This window comes from Arvicanthis niloticus, chromosome 5 (assembly GCF_011762505.2).
Source record: "Arvicanthis niloticus isolate mArvNil1 chromosome 5, mArvNil1.pat.X, whole genome shotgun sequence".
Taxonomy (NCBI): Eukaryota; Metazoa; Chordata; class Mammalia; order Rodentia; family Muridae; genus Arvicanthis; species Arvicanthis niloticus.
In genome coordinates this window covers 85620600-85647988 of record NC_047662.1, presented here as the reverse complement: position 1 = coordinate 85647988, position 27389 = coordinate 85620600, and the positions used below count along the sequence as shown (strand labels likewise).

At 36.2% G+C, this 27389-nt stretch overlaps 1 protein-coding gene across 5 annotated transcripts in view; it reads right to left on the bottom strand.

Moving 5' to 3' along the window:
• Positions 1 to 238: 238 nt before the first annotated feature.
• Ptbp3 (polypyrimidine tract binding protein 3) overlaps positions 239 to 27389 on the bottom strand; it is a 79195-nt gene continuing 52044 nt past the window's right edge. For all 5 annotated transcript variants that reach the window (XM_034502243.2, XM_034502244.2, XM_076934884.1 and 2 more), the window contains 10 exons: positions 26844 to 27008; positions 20193 to 20303; positions 19031 to 19205; positions 14971 to 15048; positions 12420 to 12559; positions 12006 to 12039; positions 9733 to 9825; positions 8543 to 8759; positions 5583 to 5660; positions 239 to 5428 (listed from right to left, as the gene is read on the bottom strand). In XM_034502243.2, coding sequence (XP_034358134.1) covers positions 5296 to 5428; positions 5583 to 5660; positions 8543 to 8759; positions 9733 to 9825; positions 12006 to 12039; positions 12420 to 12559; positions 14971 to 15048; positions 19031 to 19205; positions 20193 to 20303; positions 26844 to 27008 — 1224 coding nt within the window. In that variant the 3' untranslated portion in view covers positions 239 to 5295. The remainder of the gene's footprint in view (positions 5429 to 5582; positions 5661 to 8542; positions 8760 to 9732; positions 9826 to 12005; positions 12040 to 12419; positions 12560 to 14970; positions 15049 to 19030; positions 19206 to 20192; positions 20304 to 26843; positions 27009 to 27389) is intronic.

Sequence of the window (27389 nt, the reverse complement as noted above, 5' to 3'; positions counted from 1 at the left end):
AGTGTGTTTTAAGAACAGGAATGTGCTTTGCTTCTTAAAATGAGACTTATACCCAAACAACAGATGACTTTGGCTTTTTTTTCTTTAAATCCCAATGCTTAAAGTTGTTAAAAGTATCTGCTATCCGGTATGACAACTTGAGATGGATAGCTATGGGGAAAAAAAAGAAAATATGACATCATTGAGATTACAGGTAAGACAAAGAAAGACCCAAAGTACAGACAAGAACACAGAAAAATCTTTTAAGAGAGTACAGATGCCATGACATTTATTAAAAGGCATGCTACAATGCTATATGTGTTAGGAAAAGACTGAGATTCCAAGGAACAGTTATCAAATATACAAACCAAAGGGAGATGGGATCAATATTGTAGTGTACAGAAGCCTGAATTAACCATGCACTACACAGTTAGAAAATATGTTTTTTAATATTTTCTCCTCTTTGCATTTATAACATAATTCACTTAGACAATCACAGAATCCTTTTCTTCCAATACCACAAACTGTATTACAAATGAAATCTGGTACTGCTGCTTATCAAAATATACAAGACAATCGCTGTTTTATATAAAACCATTTTATATGTTAACTTGTTCCTGAAAACCTTTTTTTTTTTTTTTATTTTTTGGCCTGGTTTAAAAAACAAAAACAAAAAAAATCATTGTTACAAATATTTACAGCATTTTCTTCTGTTAGATGAACATTCTTACAATAGAAAAAGGGAATTTTATGAACAGACCATGTAAAACACTAGACAATGTTAGAAGCTTCTAGCTGTGCTATTTTCCCCCTCAAAATACAGTACTGAAAATAACCATCCATCCTTGCTGTCCCACTCTGTTCATAGTAAACTCCCATTTTCTCTAAGCAGTCTATTCACCAATAGGAAATGAAAAGTCAAGGCCGCTCTGCACGGGATCTTTCAGAAAAGAGTCAGGGAAAATGCTTCACTGATGAGTTAAAACCAGAACACGCAGTCTTTGGTCAGAGCAATGAGGTGAAATTTCAATGTAAAACTTGGTGTGGTCAGCAATCTTTGTAATTAGTGCTTACTGGATATGGGATGGGTTTTTAAAGATCTGGGTAACAATGAGTGGTAAGGAACAAACAAACAAACAAACAACCAAGAAACAAAAAAGACTAGAGTATGATAGTCTTAATGACACAAAACCAAAACCTCCTAAAATACCTGTTCTTACAACTACTATAAAGAACATAACAATAAAACTCTGCTGACAGTGTTAAGTGAAGTTGCCATAAGCAGCTTTCAGTTATGACTGCTATCAACACCAAGGTCCCTGACAAGCTGCAAAAGCTAAGGTGACTACGATAAAGACTGGGAGCAGTTATGCTCTTGAATTGGTACAGTGTTCTGCATTATGTGCTGAAGGCAAAGTGTAACTGACTTTTTATTCAGTTATAACTATTTGCTTGTTTGACCAGTTTGTGGGACAATAGTCTCTTAATCTATATAGTAGGTATTTCCTGAAAACCAAAATACCAATGCTACTTTAGTCTTAAAGAAGAAAAAGTCAATTAAGACTACTGAAGAAGGCACATCAACTTTGGTCCTGTTTTGTTTTTCTCCCTTTAAGTCCCCACCCCAAATTAAGATTTCTGCAATTTTCTATTTTTCAAACAATTCACAAGTACCTGTTAAAATCCGCTCTGAAAAAGGACTGCAAACAGTCTTATACCTAACACAATCCTTAAAGAGACAGCTGAGTTACACTGCAAAGTTATGTACAATCTAAACAGTGTTCATTTTTAGCATGATTGTGAGTATTTTAAGTCTGGCAGTTTTATTCGCATTGACGATAGATCAAGACAAAGGAAGGCTGAGAAAAATGCTCCAATCATAGTCATGCTTTTTGGTTCTAAAAATAGCAGTACACACTGGATTTTCTTCTAAGAGATAAGCTTGGTGTTTATAAGAAGATTCACTGAGGCACAAAAGATCATTATTTCTGAGTTTGCCATTTTTTTATCCAAAAATATTTAATGGGACTAGATGGGGAATTGGGCCTGATGACATGAAGACTTTAAAGTTGACAGTAGATTAACTGGGGGAAGGGAGGGTACAGGGTCTTCCGTAATAGCAAGACTAGCATGGAGCATGGTCTGAGCGGTCCAGGCTGGGTTTAAAGTCACAACCAACAGCTTCCTCCAGTGCTTCAATTGCAGCTGTGTGCCTGGATCATAAGGGGTAATTCCAAAACTGCAACAGGACCCTTAATCACCACAGTAGGAAAAGACAAAGAAGGAATTAAAAAGACAGTAACCGTGACTCTAAAACATTCAGTGCAAACATGCTACAAAGAGCTGCTTCTAGTATTTAGTCCCAAAGATCTCATGACATCCTCTGGGGATACCAGGTAATCCTGAAATTCTAACAAATTGTCAATTAAGAGAATGCTTGATTTATATATTCCCATCTCTAACAAAACACATCCACATCCCAAAGTAAAGTATCTTGATATACAATGCTATTATTAAGTGTACTGCTATTTTCTTAAGTCCTGAATATATATGCTTTGTAAAAGTTAGGATACCTTGAAAAGTGAAAAATAAAGTAAATTAACTCAGCAAGGTATCATCACAGATCAACAGCACAAATAAACCACTGTTTAAAAGACATTGAATAAGCACATGCCAAAATAAAAATATGCAGATCAAATTTCCCACCACCTTGATATTTAAAATTATACCAACACAAATACTGTAGACCTCTATAATTCAAACAGTAAAGAGCTCAAAATATGGACAGCATCCATACACTACAGCTAATTTTAGACACAATCTGATGGCTTCAAACATGCTCTTTTAAAACAAGCATATTCTATGTTTCCAAATCATTGTTAATTTTGTCAATAAATTAAAATGTACGTAATGTGCATATGTATATATAACATTAAAAGAGTATATGTATGTATATACACTTACTTATACACACACATACACACGCACACATATCTACACAAATCCCTGAAAAGGATTTCAATGTTATCTTTCGTATTTAAAGGCCATCCCTACTTCAGAATTACATTCAACACCAGTATGATTTCCCTTCTGTTCTCAATAACTTTTGCTACACTTATGCTGGATGTTATGAGTGCCATGAATTAATAAATTACATAGTAGTTCCCAACTCAAAATAAAGGAAGCAATCCAATTTAAAACGCTACTGAAAATTAATGTGTTATCTGTGTGAGGAAAAAAAGCAAATTTGGGTAGACAGTCCTAATTTTTTTCCCTCCCTTATTCAGTACTCAGGTGAAAATACATCTCAAATGTAAGTGGGAAAACACCCACTGAAAAATTATCACACCTAACTATTCAGCCAACATGAAAGGTGATCCATCTGAAATGCCCGATTTAGCATTTCCCTGTCTGGCCTACCAACAGTTGCTTTGTATTGAGGGCATTCTGATTTGACTTTAGCCAATCTATAATTATCTCTTTCAGCTTCTATAAAATTTTTCTTCCTTTCTTAAAGAAAAAAAAAAAAGAACATTCAAATTAATGGCTGAAGGTAAAGACTGAGATACTTTTAAAAGATGAGATGATCCACTTTGAGATTATTCAAAATGAGAAGGGGTGGACAAAATTGATCCCTGTGACAAATTCTGTATTTTAAAAACCAATCAAGCATTGAAGAAATAATTAACAAAAGCAGTTTCATATTAAAAGAAATAATTTTACATGACACAATCATTGAAGCAACATTAATATGTACTTTTACATTCAACCAAAAAAGTAAGAGGGTCAGAATATAAAAAATAACCCACTTTCTCATACTCCAAATATGTGGGCTATCTGTAATGAAGTTGCATTAACAAAATCAAGTTCTCACTTGAGTTCTGAGAAAGAATCAAGTAATCCTGAGACAAATTCTAATGGGCAGTAAAGGTTAGACAGATACAGATCCGAGGCTGCAGTTTTACAGCTCCGACTTCACTGCCGGCTGGCGGCCACCAGCAGTCACAATAGAGGCCTACAGGTGCACACTGAGTCATGTATTCCCAAACCGCTCACCCTTCTCTATCCCACCACTATCCCAAAGCACCAAAAATCTGAATAGAAACTATTACTTATTGAAAACCACTTAAAATTGTGATGAAAAAAGAAAAACAAAACAAAAACAACCAAACCCTTAGAATCCAAGACAGGAAAAGAAATAACAGAATGCTCACCAAGCCCACAATTTATCTTTCTAGATACTTAGATAAAATTCTAATCTATTATATCTTAAGCACATAATAAGGCACATAATAAGAAATTAAGTAAATACACAGTAATTCTGAGTATTAGAGATTATAGTGGTACAAAAAACCCTTGAGATTTTTTTCTAAAAGAAGACCTTACCAAAAATAACTTTTAAAAAATCTGTCAAACCATATGATAGACCTGAATATTTTTCCTTAAGACTGTAAACTTTTTTTCTGAAAACAATTATAAAAAAGTAGGATTATTTTTCTTTTAAAATTTTTCAAGATCACATTATATTACTAGACAAATGTCATTTTGAAATTTAAAACATGATTTTTTTTTCTAAAATGACTAATTATGCCAATATTGTAATAGATCCAGGCTGAATTTCACTCCTATTTCCCTGGGGACAATTGCAACACTTTGCTTTTCCAAATAGTCTTAAAAAGAAAAGATATGCATTATTCAAGGAGTGTAATACAGTGGGAAAAAAAGAAATCTCAAAGAAAGCATGCATGTTTATAAACCTGTTTCCAATATAACTCCATGTGGTTATGTATAATAACTATCAATAGATGTAAATATCTGGTATAATTTTTATAAGTGAATGAGTGTCATTTTCTACAGGGAAATTTCTGAATCATAAAGTTGAAAAAACTTGGTTGTAGGTGATTTAAATTACATCAAGAAATTGTAAAAGTCTGTATGTTTAAATTTCTCAAAGTACAAAGGAGTTTAGAAATGTCATGTAAGGCTAATCTGGACCCAAACACAAAGAAACTCTGTTCTTTTGAAATCTAATTCAGGGAATTAAATTATTTAAAAAATATTTTCCTGATTTTTTTTTTCCTGAAAGTTATTTTCATAGAAACCACAATACAAAGGCAAAGCAAACTTTTGATCATACACTGTTGGGGAAAATGAGAGGAAAGAATCTCTTATTTTGAATGTACTTGAATATCAACCAAACTCCCAAAGAGTTACTTTTGTGAAAGAGGCAGAATTGGTCTTGAGCTGCTTCAGTCTGTGCCTGAAGATTTTTACAGAAATTATGGTCCAGTATAAGGAGAAAATTTCACAGAAAAATCAGATGGTGGATTTTGAGAAGGAAACTCTGAGGTGGTGATTTTCTCCAAGATCATGATTGTGAAGCTCAATAAGGGCCTGGATTGCTTCTTCCACAGATCCTAACTGAATGAGAGCCATTTTACGGTCTTTCCTAAAAAATGACAGAATACACAATACTTAGAATTAATGTTGCTTTTAAACCTTCCTCTCCTTTGAACTTTGCTTAACTACTTTAAAAAACAACCAACCAACCAGTAATCCATGTTAAATAAACTGTTAATTACTTTTTGAAAGCAAGGACTTACTGAAAGAACTTAAACGCCTTCACTGAGCATCCAGCTTCTGTGAACAGGCTCTTCAGATCATCCATGGCAACAGAAGGACTGTGAAAATAGCAAAGTGTCAACTATATTAGCCCCACTTGCAATGACTCAAGGATGAGCTCTGACTGTTATCAAATCTCTAGAGTACTTTATATCCCCACCAATGTCTTCTAAATTGCAGAACAGTCACGACTGATACATACATGACTGGAGATGGTGAAAAGTATATAAAGGCAAAACTAAAAATAACAAATGTAGGTATTTTTTCAAAATGATTATTATTCTCACACTACTGGCATTAGTAATTAACACAAGTAATAACAAAGCTATATACCCAGCTCTGGCTTACCTGCTATAGCCTAAAATTATACAGTTTCTATAGTTCTCAAGGTTTTAGAATGTGTATGGGATAGACAATCTCTGAGATGGTCCCTACTTACTTTTACCTCCAAATATTTACATTCTGGCTATTCTCTCATACTGCAAGGACATGTCCTCAGTAACCCTTAGGATATCACAGAAACAGCAGTATGTGCCAAGAACTGAAACCAGGGTTTTCCACATGCTAAGTATAAGTTCTAACACTGATCTATATTCTCTGGTACTCCCTTGTCTGGCATTTTGACCACAGCCCTATGAAACATACTCAGAGATCATCCAGTTGAGCCACCTCTACATTCCTGATTAAAAGCATGAGATAATAAATATTTATTACTATGCTGTGTTTGGGAATAGTGTTATATAGTATTATAACTAACATGGTATGGTCCATTACAGAGTCACAAGATGAAAGCAATCAGTGATTCTTCAAGGAAACAGAGCTGTGCTTACACTGTACGCCTTTCTCATTTTTATAGCCTTTTGAATGAACTATCTTCCTCAGTGTGAATATCATCAATAAACTGAACCTAATGATTGTTTCAAAGGCTATTATAGATAAACTAGTAAGTCAAGGTAGAACAGTTAGTTACCAGACTAGAGTTCACAGAAATATGGAGTGTGACTGCTTAACAGGACACTTTCAACTTGGATGCTGGAATGGTGATTCAGATAGGAGTGGATAATTTTAAAAAATATGAATGTACTTAATGAGAATGTGCACTGTACCATATACTCATAATAGTCAAAGGTTCAATTCCCAGCACCCATATGACAGCTCACAACTGTCTGTAATTCAAATTTCAAGAGATCTAACACCCTCTTACAAACATGCAGATAAAACACCAATACACATGCAATAAAAATAAACAAGTCATTTTAAAAAGGGGTTGTTGTGGAAATAAAATGAAATGACACATGTAAAACACGGGCACAAAACCTACAACTTGGAGAACAGTTCAGAAATATTAGTATTTCTTTCTTCATCTATAATGTCCTATGTGATAATAACTGGTGACCAGCTCCTGCATAATGTGCTATAATTAAGGAACAAATAAACTGGGCATAACGATAAAAGCCAACAATTTCAGCTAGTCAAGAAAAAGATGAAATAAGAAGGTCTCAAGTTTCAGAACTGTCAACATAAAAAAAAAAAAAAAAAGGCTGGGGTGTCTAGCTCAAAGGTAAAGAACTTGCTGGCCATACTTGAGGACCGAGTGTAGACACTGAAAAACAAAACAAGACAAAAAAAAAAAAAAAAAAAACCTACCAACCAACTAACCAAACACACATGCAAACATACACCTAAAAATAACAAGTCCATTTAGATAGTACATAGCAATGAGGCTGATACTTTTTGGTTTTCTCTGTGTAGTCGTGGCTTTCCTGAAACTACTCTGTAGACCAGGCTAGCCTTGAACTCAAGAGATCTGCCTGCCTCTGCCTCTTGAGTGCTGGGATTAAATGTGTGCACTACCACCGGGAAGGAGAGCTGATATATTTTTAAATCCATGTACATTAAGAATGTTTCTTGCCGGGCGGTGGTGGCGCACGCCTTCAATCCCAGCACTTGGGAGGCAGAGGCAGGCGGATTTCTGAGTTCGAGGCCAGTCTGGTCTACAGAGTGAGATCCAGGACAGCCAGGGCTACACAGAGAAACCCTGTCTCGAAAAACCAAAAAAAAAAAAAAAAAAAATGTTTCTTAAAGTGACTCCTTTAAGAGTTTCTTAAAATGACTCCTCCATTTGTATAATTGGTATGAGGTTTGACTTTACTGTCTAATTTAGATGAAAGATTCCCATCAAACCTGACTGTACACCAGCAGAAAAACTGAAGCAGTCAATACTAAAGTAATTATTTTTATTTTCTCATTAGTTCATGTTCTTTCAATTATGTTCCAAACTTTACCATCCATTCCCTTAGTTTTTAAACCGTACACACATGAATACACAAACGTGCTCCCACAACTTTTAGCACTATCCCAAGGCTTCCCCTTTCATGAGTAGTTTAAAATAGACAAAAATTGCTGATTTTTTTTTAATATTAAGGAATTACAATAAACACTTTCTTTGAAGGGTCAGAGACTAAATATCTCATGCGTGTGGACTATACAATCTCTGCTGTAAGCACTCAGTTTTCTATGTAGTTCCAAAGCAGCAAAGGTATTGTGTGAATTTACACCACATTTACACCTTATGTTACGTTCTCATATCACAGAATTCTTCAGTCAAATGTTTAGACAAACTGATGTTGATGTATTACCTGAGAGCTGAACTTCTACCAAGCAGCGAACAAATGTCTACCAAAGTAATACCTGCATATTCTTATTTTTTATGCCCTCTTTAAACACAGAAGCAACTAATTAAACTACTTATTTGAAAATCTTCAAATGGTGGTAATTTCACTTTTAAGGGTATGATTAGAAAGACAGGATCCTTGCAACATAATGGTACATAAAAGATATCAACCAAGATAACTATTAAGCTAAGAAAAGTTTATGGCTTTTGCTTCTCCTAAACCACATATCATAGATTAATCACCTAAATAACTTATTAGATACATACGGAATGTTGGAAAGATGCAGTGTAGCTGACGGAGGAAAGATATTTTGGAAATTCTTTGAGCCAGGCTTTTTAAAGCGATGCAGGGGACTATTGCTGAAGTCCTTGGTCAGACCTTGGTCTTCCTGACCCTCTCTAGGGAGCTGGACGGCTTGATGTTTGGACAGTGTAGCCCTAAGTACTTTTCCATAAAGCCTCTGACCACTTAAGTTGTTCATTGCTGTTGGGTAGAAAGAAAGTAAGAAAACTTTGAGTATTAAGATTAACATTCTCAAAAAATATGTGACCATTTAAAAATTTTTAGTCATTTAAAATTGTAATCAGTTTGAAGGTTTAAAATTCAAGAGCTCAGGGGCTGGAGAGATGGCTCACAGGTTAAGAGCACGTGCTGCTTTCCCAGTGAACCCATGTTCACTGCTCAGCATATATATGCCAACTTCTAATGGTCTTTAACTCCAGTTCAAGGAATCAATTCCTTCTCTGGCTTCCGTGAGCACCAGGCACACATACAGTACACAGACAAATATGCAGACAAAATACCTATACACATAAAACATTATGAATCAAAAGCATTTCAAGAGCTGACAGAAAATGTATTAACTAACCTCATTTTTTAATAAAAGCAATTAAAAATTAATCTAACCATTAAACAAAGTAACTTCTGAGCAGAGTGCCAGGAAGCTACAGGCACGGAATATAACAAACCCTCAATGAATGGTTATATGACTATAGAGTTTCTCTTAAGCAAAGCATTTTTGTAAGACATCTGAGTAGCTATACTTTAACGGCTGGGAAGAATATATTCTTGTACCATTATTAGGAAATTTGCCAATTACTTTTAAATTACTCAACAGTTCTAGAAAAATCTAACTTAGAAGAAAAATACTCATTTCTTTTCAAACATAATTTTTCAGATTTTAAAAGAAAAATGAAGACCCATACAAACAAGTGAAAAAAACTCATGTTATAAGTTTAAAGTAAACGGGAGAAAGTCTTAGAGTCCAAGCTGTCAGCACTGACAATGTGTTATATGTTTTACATAATCAACTTCAGAGCCTCGAATAAAACAGGTGCAAATGATAATGAAAACACTACCACCATAAGGAAGTGCTGCTGCAAAATTACATCCGTACCAGTTCTATAATGCTCATTTTGGGAGGAATATGCAAAATGGGCATTCCCACTGTCAGTACCTAGCTGGGCTTGACTCGCATCCGCCATCTGCACCAAGGCGTTTTCTTTCTTGTTAAACATAATCTTCACTCGATGCACATCGCCATACACTCCTAATTAAAGCAAACACAAAGCACTGGATTTAAGTGCCTGGCTGTAGAGTCATTTTATCCCTGTATCTACAGGCTTCTTTTTCTTGCTACATACCATCCTATGGCAATTTTATATATAGTCTAAATAAGTTTCACAGCTCTTATCTCTCAATCTGTTCCAGATGTCTCATAAACACATCTAATTCTGTATACTCCCCAATGGATTCAATCCCTGTCACATCTTTCTATTTCTAGTATTGGGTAACCCTGGCTACCCAAGATAAATGCACACTATGCACACAATCGCTCCTGTCAGAGATCAACTTTCCACATCTTTCTTAAACTCACCAGCACCTTTGGAATGTATGGCCTCCGAGGCTCTCACAACTCCACTTATATACTCATACCTGTTCTACCTATCCCTACGGACTCAAGACCTATCCTAACTCCTTATAGCTCATCTCACCACACCAATTATTTATTTATATTTGTTTATTTGGTTGTATTACTAGTGGTTCCCACAGTCAGTCATCTATCACAAAGGGAAAAATAATTAATTTCAGTGTGGAAAGAAAATAAAGACCAACATGAAAAATTACATTTTATAAACTTTAACACCATAAAAATTAAAGACAGGAGAGCCTACCATTTAAGAAAGTCCTTTTTCATCACCCCCGCCCCATGTACTATCACAGTCTGCGGTTTCTACAGCAGAGATTATTACTGGTGCCACAAAAGCAGAGAGGCATTATTATCACTACACGTGTTAATTCAGTAAGAGATTGCTACAAATACCTTCAAGATACACAAAGAAAAGATTAGTTTACTAGCATCTAAAGACAACATTTAACCTACAGATGAATTTTAAAATTTAAAACAAAAACAAGCATTCTGAATCATCGCCCTTCTAAAAAATGACAAAAAGCTGAAGTAGGTATTTTTAAAAACACTAAATAGAGCTAGGCATGGTGGCTCACACCTTTAATGCTAATGTTCAGGAGGCAGAGGCAGGCAGATTTCTCAGTTTGAAGCCAGCCTTGTTTACAGTGTGAGTTCCAGAACAGCTAAAACCACACAGAAACCCTGTCTCAAAAACCCAAAACGGGTGGAAGGAAAGACTGACTCTAGTGTTGTTCTTTAACATTCATATGTATATGTATGCAGTAGCACATGTGTACTCATACATGCATCACATATATACAAAATAATAAAAGTTTTAATTAGTATCTGAATTCAATAGGCAAGCAGGTATAGTACCCACTTAACCACTGCATCATATCTTCTCATGCAGCAAAGTACAGTGCAGCATGCCATAACCTTAGCTACTTTGCAGGCCAAGGCAGAAAGATAATCTGAGCTAAACAAAGAGACCCCATATCCATGGTAGATGCCTTGCCTAACAAGCAAAGGTCCCTAGGTTCAATCTCCAGGTCTGAAAAAACAGCCAACTATTATCACTTAAAGAATTTGGAAATAAGCACCTGCCCTATTTGTTAAACATTCAAATACAACAGTTTTCAAAATCTGCTAATAGGAAAAACAGAATATTTCTAGGTAAAGGACCATCAAAAAGGACTGGATTCAACTGAAAATATTAGTGAAATAATTAATGAAGTTCAGAAAAAATGAAACATTTCCATTTGAACTTTCTATTTCTAATGGAGAGAGTTTGTATTACATTCTTTAAATTCAAATACTGCTCATTTTACTGTTCCAAGTTTTGTCTGTGTGCTTATACTACATATGACTATAATAAAAGATAGCTGTATAAATAATTGAGCCTATGAAGCTGGGATACATGTTTAATTATTATGCTTTTAGCTGAGAAGGGAAGACTGTTAGAAACTTCCCAAACTTTTTCTTTCTCTCTGTTTTTAAGGATAGGGTCTCACTAGCCTGAGAAAAACTGAGGGTGAAATTTGGTAGCGTGGTCCTGGCAAGGCACAGAAGAGGTCCTGGGTTTGATTCCCAGCACTCTATTTCCCTGGTTTTAGTCTTTGTTCTAGCTCCAGTGTCAAACATATTACAAAGCATATAAAAGTAATAAACAAGTATTTTTTTCTTATTGGTTACTTTTTTTATTTACATTTCAAATGTTGTCCCCCTTCCCAGTCTCTATTCTGCAAACAAGTATTTCTAAATGAATAAAATATGCTCATTTCACAACCACAGAAAATATTAAAAATGATTTAAAAACTTACCAAATAGAATAAAAAGCCCATGTGGTGTAATAAACTGAAAAGGATAACACAAAATATAACTAAATATAGCACAATTTAAAAAACAACTATTTACAATGTAATAAAGACAGTTTATTCTGTTACAGCACAATTTATGCTTCTACATATCCTGTTGATTTAAATTCTTTAAAACAAACTTAAGCATTATAACACAAAGCTAGACTATCTGTAAGAACCCACCATCCCACCAGGCAGTGGTGGCGCACCCCTTTAATCCCAGCACTTGGGAGGCAGAGGCAGGTGGATTTCTGAGTTCCAGGACAGCCAGGGCTACACAGAGAAACCCTGTCTCGAAAAACCAAAAAAAAAAAAAAAAAAAAAACAAAAAACCCACCATCCCCCCTTCCTGAAAGCTTAGACCATTTTTCCACTCACATCAGGATTGAGGTTGGTGACCAGCAGAACAGAATTCCCTGGTATACCACTTGCCCCAGGAATGGCCATCCTTCCACTGACAGCAGAGGAGGTGAGTGTGAGAGGACCAAGGGCTCCAGGAACAGCTGGGACAGACAGACCTTTAAAAACACCAACAGTATTTCTTATATTCTAATCATCTGAAGAATAACATTTGATAGGATAAAACTTAAGCCAAGGAAGTAAACATTAAAAGTGTCCAGATTATCATAAAGGTTATCCAAAGCCAGTCTCCCATAGTCTACCAGAAGACGAGTGCTTTATTTGTTGACATTGCCCATAATTAATGTCATTCATATTGTGTTCTGTAGAGTAACTGGACTCATTGGTCTTAACAACCAGTTAGGAAGCTGGGCAGTGGTAGATCTCTGTGAGTTCTAGGCCAGCTGGTCTACAGAGTGAGAACCAGGACAGTCACGGCTACACAGTGAAACCTTATCTCAACCTTCCACCCTCCACTCCCACCACAAAAACCCAAGTTTCTCAGAGGACCTATTACCTAAACCACTTTTCTATCCAGCACCTTTATGTCAAGCAAAGGTAATTTTCATATTCAAAAACATCAGGGTGGTTTACACACGCATAGCCCTTCAATAGAAGCATCAAAGATGTATGCTGAGTAGTACTATATAATGGCTTATATGGAAAAAATATGTTTAACCTTGTAAAGTAATAAATTTATTGTATTTTGTAACAAAATTTCAGACTTCTGATGCCCTAAGTATTCTTGAACTACTGAAAAAGTTGATATACTGACACTGTACTTAAAACAACATTGTCTAATTAGTCCCACTACTTATACCTTTGCTTTAAAGGTATTTAAGGATATAGAAACCTCTGATTCTATAAAAGGAGTCAATTCTTTATTTATCTTACAATACAGGTCCTTGAGTACTAGGCAAACACTATTACTATGCTATATCCCCAGCTTCAATTTGTTCTTTCAGTCTAGCTTTCTTTTTCATACTCTGACTACTCTATTTTACTTGAGTGTAATTAACTTGCGGTAGACTTGAAATTTATCCTGTTTTGCTTGACAATCTAAGAGGTTTAAGACTATGCAGATGGCACTCTCTACTTGAATGCCTTTTGGGGATTCAACTTTATATCTCTAGCCTGCCTAGAATTCAGAGATTCTGCTGTCTCAACCTCCTGAGTGCTTCAACAGAAGACATGCATCATCACAACTAGCTTAATTCTTTTCTCCTTCATATGATCTCCTCTCATGCCCTTCTAATTCAAACTGCCAATTTTACTAATGCCTACAGTGGGTTATACATCAGCTAAAAGTAGAGCTACAGTGTGTGCTCACTTAGTCTTACAAGTCTTATCAAATTAAACATTCATTGATTTTTCTCAACTGCCTTAATGTCTATTATTGTGTTTTAAACCACAGTGTGTCTAAACAAAATATTTGAAACAAAGGAAAACAAATCTTTCACTTCCAGATGTACAAAAATTAAACTCTAAGCGATTCAGAAAGCAAACTCCATGGAGTTTTTATGTTTTGTTTTTTTAAATAACCAGAATGGTCACATGAAGATGTGTTACAATGTATTAAACCACCAAACAACTAGGACTTAAAACTTTATTCTTAAAATTAGTCTTCTTTTCAGTTAATTCTATTTTGCCCAATAGAGAGACAGCAACTAAAATATCCCGAATTAAAACATTAAAATATAAAAATAATTGCTAGAAAGAAGCTACTCTGAAATTTAAAATACAAGATCACATTCATAGCATACCCTTTCTTAATTACAAACCTGTTTTCTTTTCAGAAATAAAACCATAAAGTATATGATAAAAAAAAATCATAAAGCTGGGTGGTGGTGGAGGGCATTCCAGCACTTGGGGGAGGCAGAAGTAGACAGATCTTTGGGAGTTCATGGCCAGCCAGCTCTACATAGTGATTTCCAGGAAAACCAGGGTTAGTTCCTATTTCTTAATTATTCCAGGTATAATAATTATTATTCCATAAATATTCCCAGGGAAAAAATTGCATCCCCTGAAATAAACGACATACATAACCTTCATTGATACTATTAAGAACTCACAAATGGTAAAGACATTCTCCAAAGATGTTCAATGTTTTATGTTTTTACTGGCTATGTTTCTTTCAAATGTGTTGAAGACACAAAGATAAGTAAAACTACTCAGGTTTGTTCAATACATAATAAGCTTATCAACAAAGAAAGAAGCAAGAAGATCCTACACCTTATCTAACAACCTGACACAAGTGTAATAGTTTACTAGTTTAATGTAGTTAACCTATAGTTAACTAAGTGATTCAAAACACACAGTGGAATTACTGGAGTACACAGTGGAATTACTGGAGTACACAGTGGAACAAGAGAGAATTATTTGTAAATATAAAAGATGTTGTGCATACAAGTTACTCCATGGTTGTTATATTTAATGCTTTTATTTTTAAGTTGTCGAAATTTGGTGAGCTCCTAGAAAACAAAGAATCTCATTTAAAGATTCATTTCAAATTCAACCTGAAAAGACTCACCTGCTGCTTGAGGAAATGCAATGGCTGGGGCAAATCCAGCAGCCCCTGCATATGGAGAGGACATTATACCCGGTGCACCTGTAAAGAAAAAGCTACAATAAATATATGCCTGCTATATATATGTGTTATCAACACACTATAAAATGCCTGTGTGAAAATATAAGTGGAACTGAAGATGGGATCATATAGTTGTTCAGTCAGTAATCCCAAAAGTACAGAAAGCTCCTGCTACCTCCAGAGGCTGAGACCTTTCAACTGGGTTCAAGGATGAAGCTTAGCTGTTAATGACTGAACTAGGCTGATTCTGGTGTTTACCTAGAGCGTTTTTAGCCTATATGAAAAGCCATCAAATGCTTGTTAAACTGCACTGTGTTGAAGGAGTACTGGTCTGATGAAAAGAAATAATGCAGCTGGACAATGTGACACATGCTTTTAATTCCATTATTGAAACAGGAAGATCATAAATTTAAGGCCAGCCTAAGCTACATGGTGCAATTCTGTTTAAACAAACAAATGTGAGATGAAATATTTGTCACTGAGAATGAATTAAAGAAATTCATATGCCGAGGGTCCTCCAGTCATATAATCTAGCAAGTGGACTATGTATGGAGAGGTCCTAGAGGCTTCACCATAGAGATTAGAGAAGAGATCTCTGGAAGTTAGGGGAAAGTTTGAGCTACACAGTATGTAACTGCAAAGCATAGTGAGTGCTCTGTGCATTCTAGACAAGCAATGCCAGCATTTTCTATAGGATGCCTTGTGACAGTGTCAATAAAACAGAAGGCAGTTCCACTGGAGGAATCAGGTTCAAGGTAAGATACACAACTGAAAATACCAAGGCAAACTTAGAATTATTATAAGCAACATACAGACTTAGTAATTATGCTGAATTAGCCACTAAGTGCCTACAGGTGAAAACTGTAGTAAAAGGGCACAAAACAGTAAGATGATCAGTGTTAAAGGGAAAGGGAGAAAAAATATCCTATAGGGGAAAAGAAGGACAAAGCCTTAGAAATAGAAAAACGTGATCTCTGGGATCCTGTGGAATATTTCCAAATTAAGTGGAGACCTTTCAACAGGAATTACACAAGAAACAAAGAGAAAAGCATACTTTCCAGGGAATAGTAAAAAACCCAACAAGCAAAGGTTGAGCTGCTTCCATCTGTTTTTCCAGGTGGAGTATTCTGTTGAAAGCAGCCTACATATTTTCATCTTATTAAGAGATTACACATGGGGGCTGAAGAGATGGCTCAGCGGCTGTTCTTCCAGAGGTCCTAAGTTCAATCCCCAGCAACCACATGGTGGCTCACAACCATCTGTAATGGGATCTGGATGCCTTCTTCTGGTGTGTCTGAAGACAGCTACAGTGTACTCATATATACAAAATAAATAATTAGTTTAAAACAATGTTAACTTTTTAAAGTGGCACTAATGGCAGGTAGAAGACCAGCACTTAAGCCCCAGAACTCACATGAAGCTAGGCTTGACAGTGCATGCTTAGAAATTCAACACTCCATAGGCAGATACAAGTAGATACATAGACTCATCAGTCAGTCAGCTTAGTGTAACTGACACGCTCCACACCAATGAGAGATTGTGTTGAAGAGAGGTAGACAGTCTACAGAATGATGCCTAACTTTATTCTATAGCCTCTGTAGGCAAGTAAATATATATATTTGTGCATGCATATGATCATACAGAAAGCCAGACAGACACAGATACATGCACACACACAAAAACACAAATATACTAAGTGCCACTGAAAGTTTTTATTGAGATGGTTCACTGGATAAACCTGATAATTTTCAAGTTTTTAGAAAAAATAGCTATATATTATTTTTGTAACTGGCAAAACTTCAAATTTTCTATTGGTTAGATGCTGTGGTGTAGGCATTAATTTTCTAATTTTAAAAACTGAATTTTATTTAAGAATGCTGATTGCTAAGCCCATTGGTTCAAACTTATAAACCTAGTTTAGGCAAGCTCAAGGTCATCCTGGACTACCCTGTCTGAAAAACACAAAATACACACACAAAGAACATCTTTGTTCTTAGTAAACATTAATTGAGCATTTAGGGGTACAGTCTAACACATTTGCAACTTACGCTGTAATGGTTTTAAGAGGGAGATACAACTATAAATATATACAAACACAACTGGAAACAATAAAAGCAAGCACAGCATGACATAAATGAGAAATCTGAACAAAATTATCTATACTATTCCTAAAGCTTACATTATTTTAAAACAAAGCCATTTAAAATACGATGAACTGTAGAATGTAAGTGATGCTCTTTTGTTTTGAAAAAAAAAATTGTTTTTTTGAGATAGGGTCTCTTTATATACCTAAGGCTACCCTTGAACTCAAAATTCTTGTCTCAGCCTTCTGAGTAATGGGTACATCCACTACCAAATCCATTATAAGTATCTTTATGCCTTTAATGTAGCAAGACTCCTCACACACACAATAATTACTACATATAAAGGAAATAACAAACTTAACTATCAATAAGCCCAAACTGGGAGAAACTATTTATAATAGAAACAGCCAAAAAGGACTAACATGGAATACACAAGAAAGTCATACCAATAGAAAAAAAAGGGCTAGAGAGTAGTAGTGCACACCTTTAATCATAGTACTTGGGAGGCAGAGGCAGGCAGATTTCTATGAGAAACTGTTTGCTACTTTGTAAAATAGAATTACAAAATAAACCAACTAGTTGTCTTAATGCTTTAATTTTCTCACTTAGAAATTGGAGGCAGGTATGAAAGCACACTCCTTTAATCTCAAGCACTCTGGAGACAGAGGCAGGTGGGTCTCTGAGTGAGTTCCAGGATAGAAAGGGCTACATAGAGAGACCCTGTCTCAAACAACAAACAAAAGATGGATGGGTACTGCCATAGGCACCAACAATAGTCTAAGGTGTTACTTAGCAGAGGAAAATAAATCCTAAGGCTATTAAAATTTAACTTTCCTGAATAATAAACCTTACTTTTTAGAGGTATAAAACTAACAAGTAGCACATATTAATCTAATGACACATGCAAAGTAGCCAATCTTTTTTTTTTTTTTTCCTTTTTTGGCCTTTACATAAAGGGTTTTTTGTTTTGTTTTGTTTGTTTTTTTTTTGTTTTTTTTTTGTTTTTTTTAAATTTTGTTGTTGTTTGAGACATAGTATCCAATGTAGCCCTGGATATCTTAGAACTCACTATGTAGACCAGGCTGGCCTCCAACTCAGACATCGTAAAGGTTTACTCTATTTTAAATAAAAGAGGCAAGCTCTTCAAACCTAGTTTTGCAGAGATAACTTGAAAGACAAGTATTTTAAAGGAGTTTATTTAATGTAAAACATTAATATTCACAGCTTAAGACAAAGATGAAAGTTCTACTGCTGAAGTGTAGTAAAACAGAATAAAATCAGTTTTCTTTGACTAGAGGAAAGACACTGCTAATTTAGGACATTGATTTAGAAGTTATCATTACTTTAAAAGAAAAAAATAATTTTTCAAGAGCACTTAATGTCAGCTGGGCAGTGGTGGCACATGCCTTTAATCCCAGCACTTGGGAGGCAGAGGCAGGTGGATTTCTGAGTTCGAGGCCAGCCTGGTCTACAGAGTGAGTTCCAGGACAGCCAGGGCTACACAGAGAAACCCTGTCTCGAAAAACCAAAACCAAAACCAAACCAAACCAAACCAAACCAAACCAAACCAAAACAAAACAAAAAAAGCACTTAATGTCAAAATTCTGTTTAGAAATCTGCACATTTAAAATTTTTTAAATGGCAATTTAAAAATTACCATTAAAATAATTATTTTAAAGCAAATAAGTAGCTTTTGGGCAATATTAATGTGTTAATGTTAGAAAAATGTGTTGGAGCATAATTTCAGGCTGTTATGTGTTTTGTGAACTAACAGAACTATCTTATATTAAGGCTTAATTTATGGGCATATTTGTTCCACTTGATTTCCTTTAGAAATCCAGAGAGAACCTAAGAAGGCTGATACAAATAAGTGAAACTTGTACCTTCAGAAGTTGCTCTGTGACTGAAGAACTACTCACCAAAAGCAGCCGCCATAGGAGGTTCAAGAGATGGCTGCCCATCACCAGTAGGAAGGTCTAAGCGAGTGAAGTCTCTGCTTTTGTCATTATTGTATTTCACATTAAGGCTGGTGAGCTTGGAGAAGTCAATACGAAGAGTGCAGCATGCATTATAGATATTCTGGCCATCCAGAGCCTAAAGTAGATGAGAAAGAAACTGGTGTTTTGTCAAGACCACACTGAAAAACTGAAGAGCCTCTTAGGTGAGACAGTGGCAATTCAGCATTATGCAGAGTACAAAGGCCAAAGAACTAGGTTTACTTTTATCGTCTGAAGTGGTCAGATCAAATGAAGAAAAATAAGCAAAGGTTTAGAAAATGATTGTGGAATAGTATAAAAACACTACTATTATTATTTTGCCCACAGTATAAGTTTAAAGATATTGATTTCATACTTTTTTATTTTAGTATAATTTATGTTGGTGAATATAATGTATTGATAAAAACCACTGTAAATAGTATGGTACATTAGTCATAATACATAAAATATTAACTGTTGTATTTTATTTCTTTTGTACTTGCTTTTTTGAATAAGGAACAAAGGAAGTCACTTGTAACAAAAGATTAGTAATCCTTCCTTCCTAAGAATAAAATGTACAGATGGGCTACCACCTAGCTACTACCTACTTTCACAAATAATCAAATGTATAAAAACAGACACAGAAGCAAAAGAATATGACAACTATATGATACATAAACATAATATAAAAAAAAAAACCATGAAGCTAGACGAACAGGAAATGCAAGGCTGTATTCCTCAAACTGTATGAAAAACAAAAGTATGTTCAACTTTTTTCTCTTATCTCTAAACCAATATGAAGCAGAATTATAGCTTCATACATTACAATATGAACAGAATTACACCAGGAACACAATGTGTAAGCACAGATTTAAGCACAACAGACAGATAGCAATTTGTTTCAGCAATCTGAGAACTGGTAGACTGCAGATGCTTCCAATAGGAAAGCAGTAAGCTTCAGTTTAGAAGAACGCAAGAAAAGACAGTTTCTTTCAACAGTCAAAGATCACAATTAGGCACAAGATAAACTGGGGCAAGAGAGGTGAGATGGCTCCTTCAGATGTCTCCAAAGAGAGTGACAAAGAAAGATGCAAAGCATAATCACCATTTTGGCATACTGCGCAATCACTGGGTCAGCATACTGAAGCAAGGCTTGAAACTGATTATTCTTTGTAAAGGTGATAATCTTCAACACCGTGCCAAATTTAGAAAATATCTGAAAAGAAAGAGTTCATATTTAATCCAAGCGAAAATGTTAAATTAATGTACCTGTATAAATACATCTTGATTTATAAATTCTATTTTGTTTTTCTGGGTTTGTTTTAGTTTTGATTTTTTTGCTGAAGGGCCCCATGTAAGCTAGGCTGATTCCTGCCTCTACCTTTCTAGTGCTGGATTACAGGCATCTATTACATTACACGTTGACTTTTGAATTACATCATTTGACTTTTGTGGGTTTTTGTTTGTTGCCATTAATGTATAAAATGTAAACAATTTTCTCTATTAAAATTTCTGGTACAAACTGTCTTAAACCAAGCCTAAGATGTTATTACTTCAATGCCTATACATGACATGTTACTGGCACATCACAGGAACGCAAACATTTAACCAATTTTATAGTATGCACAAATGGTACAATTCTAAAACACAGGGTAATAATAGTAACTAATAGTTTGATATAATGATGTTCACAGTATATGAATCGAAACAAGAAGTCAAATGAGTCAATGATTTATTTCATCCTTCTAAGTCACCAGCTACTTCTGAAGGCTTCTATAAGCAGATACAAGATGTTCAAACAAAGGCTTGTTGAACTAATTCAATAATTAAAAGACATTTTTCTAAGTACTGGCAAAAATAAAGTTTTCTGCTTTATTAAGACAATAAACAGGCAAAGGATACCATAATTTTTATTTATTAAGATATACTTATTATTATTTATTAAGACAATAAATAGACATAACAAAAGTATTATAAAAAAAATAGGAGAGAGAGCTGAAGTTAAACAGCATCCTAGTGAGAGAGTAGGAAGGTGGCTAAGGTGAGTCTTGATGAAATGTCCTCTGTTAAGAGAAATAGAAAAGTTAGGCCTGGGGTACATGCCTTTAATCCCAGCTCTTGAAAGGCAGAGAAAGGTAGATCTCTGTGAGTTCAAGATTGAGGCCAGTCTCAAAAAATAAATAAATAAAATAAAAAGGAGGAATAAACAAGAAAATTTTCCTATGGAAATATTCCTAACAGATCTGTAGTTACCAATGCTCATTTACTTTTGATTATTTTTTTCCAGGGTGAGGGTCAAACTCACTCCAGAGATCCAGCTGCCTCTGTCACCCAAGAGCTAGGAATTAATGTTTTGCTTGCTGCTACATACCACTGTGCACCCAGTTTCCACAGAGACCAGAAGACCATGTGAGATCTCCCAGAACTGGAGTAACACAGTTGGTTGCTTGCTCACTCTTGTGGATGCTGGGAATCAAATCTGGGCTCTATGGAAGAGCTGCCAGCCAGCACCCATGATAGCCGAGCCATTTCTCCAGCTCCTCTAGGTGTTTTTGGAGGATGTTTCAGGCTGAGGAGGAAATAAGACTCACCCTGAATGTGGTCGGCACCATCCGCTCTTGGACCGAATAAACAGAAACAGAGGAGGAAGCCAGCTTAACACCTAGTTTATCCCTGCCTCCTGACTTGAGGACACAATATGACCAGTTGAGTCAGTCTCTTCAGTCACTGTAAAATCATTCTGACTGCCTTGCCTTCTCTGCCTTGATGCCCTTGAACCCTCGAACTATGAGTCAAAATAAACCCTTTCTTCCTTAAACTGCTTTTGTATTCTGTCACAGAAATGAGAAAAGTAATTACCACACCAAGATTATAGAACAGCATAAGAGCAAGATTCAAAGCAGCTCCAGATCCTCTAACTTTAACCACACTATCTCTTGGATGGTGTGGTGGTTTGAATCAGATTGGCCAAAATAGGCTCATACTATTTTAAAGGTGTGACCTTGTTAGAAAAAGTGTCACTGGGGTGGGTTTAGAGGTTTCAAAAGGCCATGTTGCACCCAGAGTTTCTCTTTGCCTAAAGTTCCAGATGTAGCTTTCAACACCTACCTGCTTACATGCCACCATCCCCTGTCCCCAATGCCATGATAATAACGGTGTCTCTTCACACCAACATAACAATGACTAAGACAGAGAGGGGTGAATAAGGTACAGTGTTGAGGGAGAGGACTTAAAGTGAGAGGGACATGAGCCTAACTTTGTAGTTTAAGGAATATCCCAAACCCAAGAAACACAAAGGGAAGTAAAGATAGGGCTAACCTGGAGGACAGAGAACAGAGAACAGAGAGATAGACAGTGCACCAGAAAGGACAAGGCGTTACAGGGAAGAATGCTGGGTACTAAGGATGGGGAATGGGGGAAACATTTGTCTGTGGGGCCTAGGGGGTCAAGTTTTTTTTTTTCTCCCAACTGCACTGGGAAGAACTAAACAATTACTTCTGTAACTAAAGACTGGGAGTATTAATCTGACTGATGGTACTGAGAATTAAAAATAGTCCTGCTCACCCAGGTCTCTAGGTACTTCTATATGAGAAAGAATGTCTGTTAGTTTCTGGGAAAAGATAACTAGACTGTTAGGCATGACCTCATGACATTGACTAACACGCACCTGCTGGATGGTGGCAGTGTTGAGTCACAGGTTTAAAAATATCTTTTATAAGAATATAAATTACCACAGAATTACAGAAGCAAATACAAACACTCCACTGATGGGTCACATAGGTTTTTTATCTTTGTGAAATAAACAAAATAAAAACCAGTTACAATTCAAGCCTCCAGTGCTAAATGCTACTTTGTGCAATAAGCAGAAAACAAAGTTAAGGGAACAATGCAACCAATCATTGAACTACTGAACCACTTTTAAGGAAGGACAGGGGCGTCTACGAACACCACTGTTAAAGCATCTAAGAAATGCTTTACAGGTGTATTTATTTTGAAACTGGTACACAGATAATTAATTATTGAACAGAATAAAGTAGTCCTACCAACTAGTATATTTAGAATTTACAAGCATAGCAAAGAACACTGGAAGTTAAGTCTAAGTCCCATCATAATTGATATGATGATTGGCAAGTAAAAGGATGTCTAAGGGCTCTAGATTATTTATACTGTTTGAGCTTAGATACATCTGTTTTGTACACACACACACCCTACAACTCTTCATTTAGTCATATAGATCCCAAGGCGTGTGTAGTGCTTTGAATGAGTATGCCCTCAATAGGCTCAGATGTTTGAATACTTGGGCCCCATTAACTAGTATCAGAGAGCAGAGTATTGCAGTGACAGACCTGACCGTGCTGGCTTTTTTTGAGAAACATGGAAGACTTTGGAATTTTGAATTAGAAAAGTGATTGGACGCTACAGGCAGAGCTTAACAGGTCATCCCGGTAGAAGCTTGAAAGCCAATGGTGCTGAAAACTGAGGACTGTGGAGGCCTGGCTTAAGATGTTTCTGAGGGTGAATAATATTAGCAGCTGGGCTAGAGAACATTTTTTTTTGTGTGTGATATTTTTTGCCATAAGGCTGTAGTCTGCTCCTGTCCTAAAAATTTGCCTGCAACTTAATTTAAAAGTAACAGACCAATTTTGTTAGTGGAGTAAATTTCAAGACAGTCTAGTAGTAACTCTGCCATGTGGTTATTAGTAATCACACTTATGCATTCATCTACAATAAATAAGAGTAAGTAAGGGAAAAAGAAGTACAAAATGCACAGTTTGAAGAGATGATGACAAGAAGACCCCAAGAAAGGAGCCAAGGCTTGTGCTGAAAGAGGTAAGATTAAGGAGAGGCCAGCCCTGAAATGGAATAGAGAGAGCAAAGCTTCCACGTGCTTGGCTACCAACTTATATAAAGAAAAGGCATTAGGAATGTTCTGCTTTGGGAGAAAACAACAAAGAAAAACTGCTGCAAATGAGGTTCCAGGGGGTCAGGATCCATCCTAAAGTAAGCAGCTAAACATGGTGGTGTCATCCATGTGGTTCTGACTTTAGAGTCATGAAGGACACAACAGTAAAGAGATTGTTAAATCATCTTTCAGAGTATAGGAGAACCACTTATGCCCGGCATGCCCCTACACAAAGGCCCTGAGAGGACAAACAGCTTGGGCTGCACTGGAGAGGCCAAGATATTAAATACACCAGAGCTATGAGGTATCTACCAAGGAAAACTGCAAGGGGAATGAAACCAACCAAAAGAAGAGATGTATCTTGCAGGCAGCAGAGTTGGAGGGATGGAAGTCACCTAAGCCCTTTGACACTGGACATGGAGCTACAGGGTTTAGGATTTGCCCTGCTGAGTTTCAGTTTTACTTTGGTCCAGTATTTCCTTACTATGCCTCCATTCCTTCCTTTTGAAATGGTAATGTGTATTCTGTGCCACTATATAATTAGCTTTTTGATTTTACAGGGGGTTACAATTAGAGACTTTCTTGAGTTTTTAAAAGGGACTTTGAACTTTGGACTTTTAAACATTGTGGTTCAAAGCAGCAAGGATCTACCCAAAGCAGGCAGCTACCACACAGCGCCTAGCCCCAGTGGTTCTCCTTAACTGTAGAAAGATTCCACAACCCCTTTACTCATGTGTCCTTCATGATGCTAAAGCCAGGACCATATAGATGGCAGTGCCATGGTTAGTTGATTGCTTAGGATAAGGCCTAGCCCCCTTAAACAAATGAGACTGAAAGACTATGGAGACTTTTCAAAGTGGATGAATGACTTTACATTATGGTATAGCCACAAGCTTACAGTGGCTATGGAAATGCCATGGAGGGTTGAATGAGAATGGCTCCCAAAGGCTCATGTTTGAATACTTGATCCCAAGTTGGTAGAACTATTTGGGAAGGATTAGGAGATATGGCCTTACTGGAGGAAGTGTGTCCAGTTTTACCCACTAGAAAATTGTGTAATTGTGACCTTTCAATTTGTAAATTTTAAATAATACTAGCCCCAATTTAGTGGACTATCTTTGATAAGACAGTTTAAATGCGCTAATCAATGATCTACAAAGATTATACTGGATTACAAGTAATTATCTAGCACAATACATATCATATATGCATGTATATACTGAGGCTTACTATATAGCTTCCCTTCAGAATTAAAAAAAGTATTTATGTATATGTGTGCCTGTGCATGCACACACATATTCATGTCAGATCTCGTCTTCTGCCATATGGGTCCCAGGGACTGAACTCATGTCACTGGGCTAGAAGGCAAGTGCTTTTACCTCAAAATTTTAATCTGAAAATATCCAAATATAAGAATGGACAGTAAATTACTTGTATTCTGTGGTGACATAATTTTTGAAGAAACTACAGCTATCTAGATTTTATCAACGATATTATACTTTCTTCATTTTTTTCAAGCTTAGCTATCAAAAAAATTAAGCCTGTAATCCTAACACTCAAGAGATGGCCCCCATAAGCTTATATATTTAAATGTTTAGTCACTAGGGAATGTAATTTCTTTCACAGGATTAGAAAGATTACGAAGTGTGGTCTTGTTGGAAAGAGTGTGTTCATCACTGGAGGTGGGCTCCAGGGTTCCAAAAGCCCATGCTATTCCCAATCTCTCTTTGCTTGTGGCAGGATACAGCTCCCAGCTCTTTCTGTAGCACCACTCCTGCCTGCTGCCATGTTCCCTGCCATGCTAATGAATAAGTCTCTGAAACTGTAAGCAACCCCAAATTAAATGCTTTCTTTTGTACAAGTTGCTTTGGGTAGTGTCTTTTCAAAGCACTAAAGCAAAGACAAAGATATGCTTGACATAGGGTTTTGCTATGAGCTAGACTTGATTTTCTAAAAATCCTCCTGTTTCAGCCTCTCAAGTACTAGGATTATAACTGTGTTACTAAGGCTGGCTAAAATTAGATTTTCTTACCCACCATTTTCCCTCCAATGTTTGGTATTACTATCATAATTACTGAAATTAGTGATTGAACATAAGAACTCATGCATGAAAGTTCTTCATACCACATGCTCTTCCACCACTCAACTGCCTTCAGGTTAGGCCAAGTGTAGTGATACACACTTTTAATAACACACTTAGGAGACAGAGGCAGGCAGATCTCTGTGGAGTTCAGGACCAGTCTGGTCTACACAGCAAGTTCTAAGAGAGTGGTTTATAGGTCTTAAAAATACAAAATTTAGAAAAGGGTGGATATCAAAAAAAAAAAAAAAAAAAACCAAAACCAAAACCAAAATCCTGATACAATTTCTTCTATAAAATCAGGATGGTAAATTTCTTCATATTATATAAGCAAATAATGAAAAGAAACTATCGCCGGGCAGTGGTGGCGCACGCCTTTAATCCCAGCACTTGGGATGCAGAGGCAGGTGTATTTCTGAGTTCGAGGCCAGCCTGGTCTACAGAGTGAGTTCCAGGACAGTCAGGGCTACAGAGAAACCCTGTCTCGAAAAACCAAAAAAGAAAAAAGAAAATATCAATCAAATCAGTAAAGAATGATTTTTTTTCCCTTTTTTTCCTTTTTTTGAGACAAGGTCTATATAGCTCTGGCTGTCCTGGAGCTCCCTTTGTAGATTAGGCTGGCCTAGAATTCACAGAGATTAATCTGTCTCTCCCTCCCAAGCACTGGGATTAAAGTTGTGTGCCATCACATCCAATTTACAAAACAGACAGTAACTATCAAAAGTTAAGAAAAAACAGGTTTGATTCTGCTTTCAGAAGAGTTTGTTCCTTACCTGATGGAGAACTTCCAGAGTGACAGGGTAAAATAGGTTTTCAATAATTATCCGGAGCACAGGGCTCTGCCCAGGTAGCAATGTGCCTTCATTGGAAGCAGCTCCAGGAAGGGACAGGTTTCCTGACTGGACTGCACTGACAGCCTGCAGTGCAGCTTGGGCTCTCTATAAAACAAGGCAAAAAATAAATAAAAAAGAAAAATGAGCACTCTTGATCACAGAAGCAGTGTGTGCACCCTGAAGCTCATGCGACATAATACAAACTTCTGGACACCTATCTGGATACATATCTCAAGTCTGATATGTTTAAGAGCAAAGTTTTCTGTTTGTTTGGTTCCATTTCTTTTCTTTCTTTTTTTCCCTTTTTCCTTTTTTCCCTTTTTCCTTTCCTTTCCTCTCTCCCTCCCTCCCTTCCTTCCTTCAAGATGGGGCTCAGATGGTTCAATCAATAAAGTGCTTGTTGTGTAAGCATGAGGACCTGGGTTTGTCCCTTAAAATCTACATGAAAAAGCTGGGAGCAGTGATATACGTAAGCTTTTAGTCCCA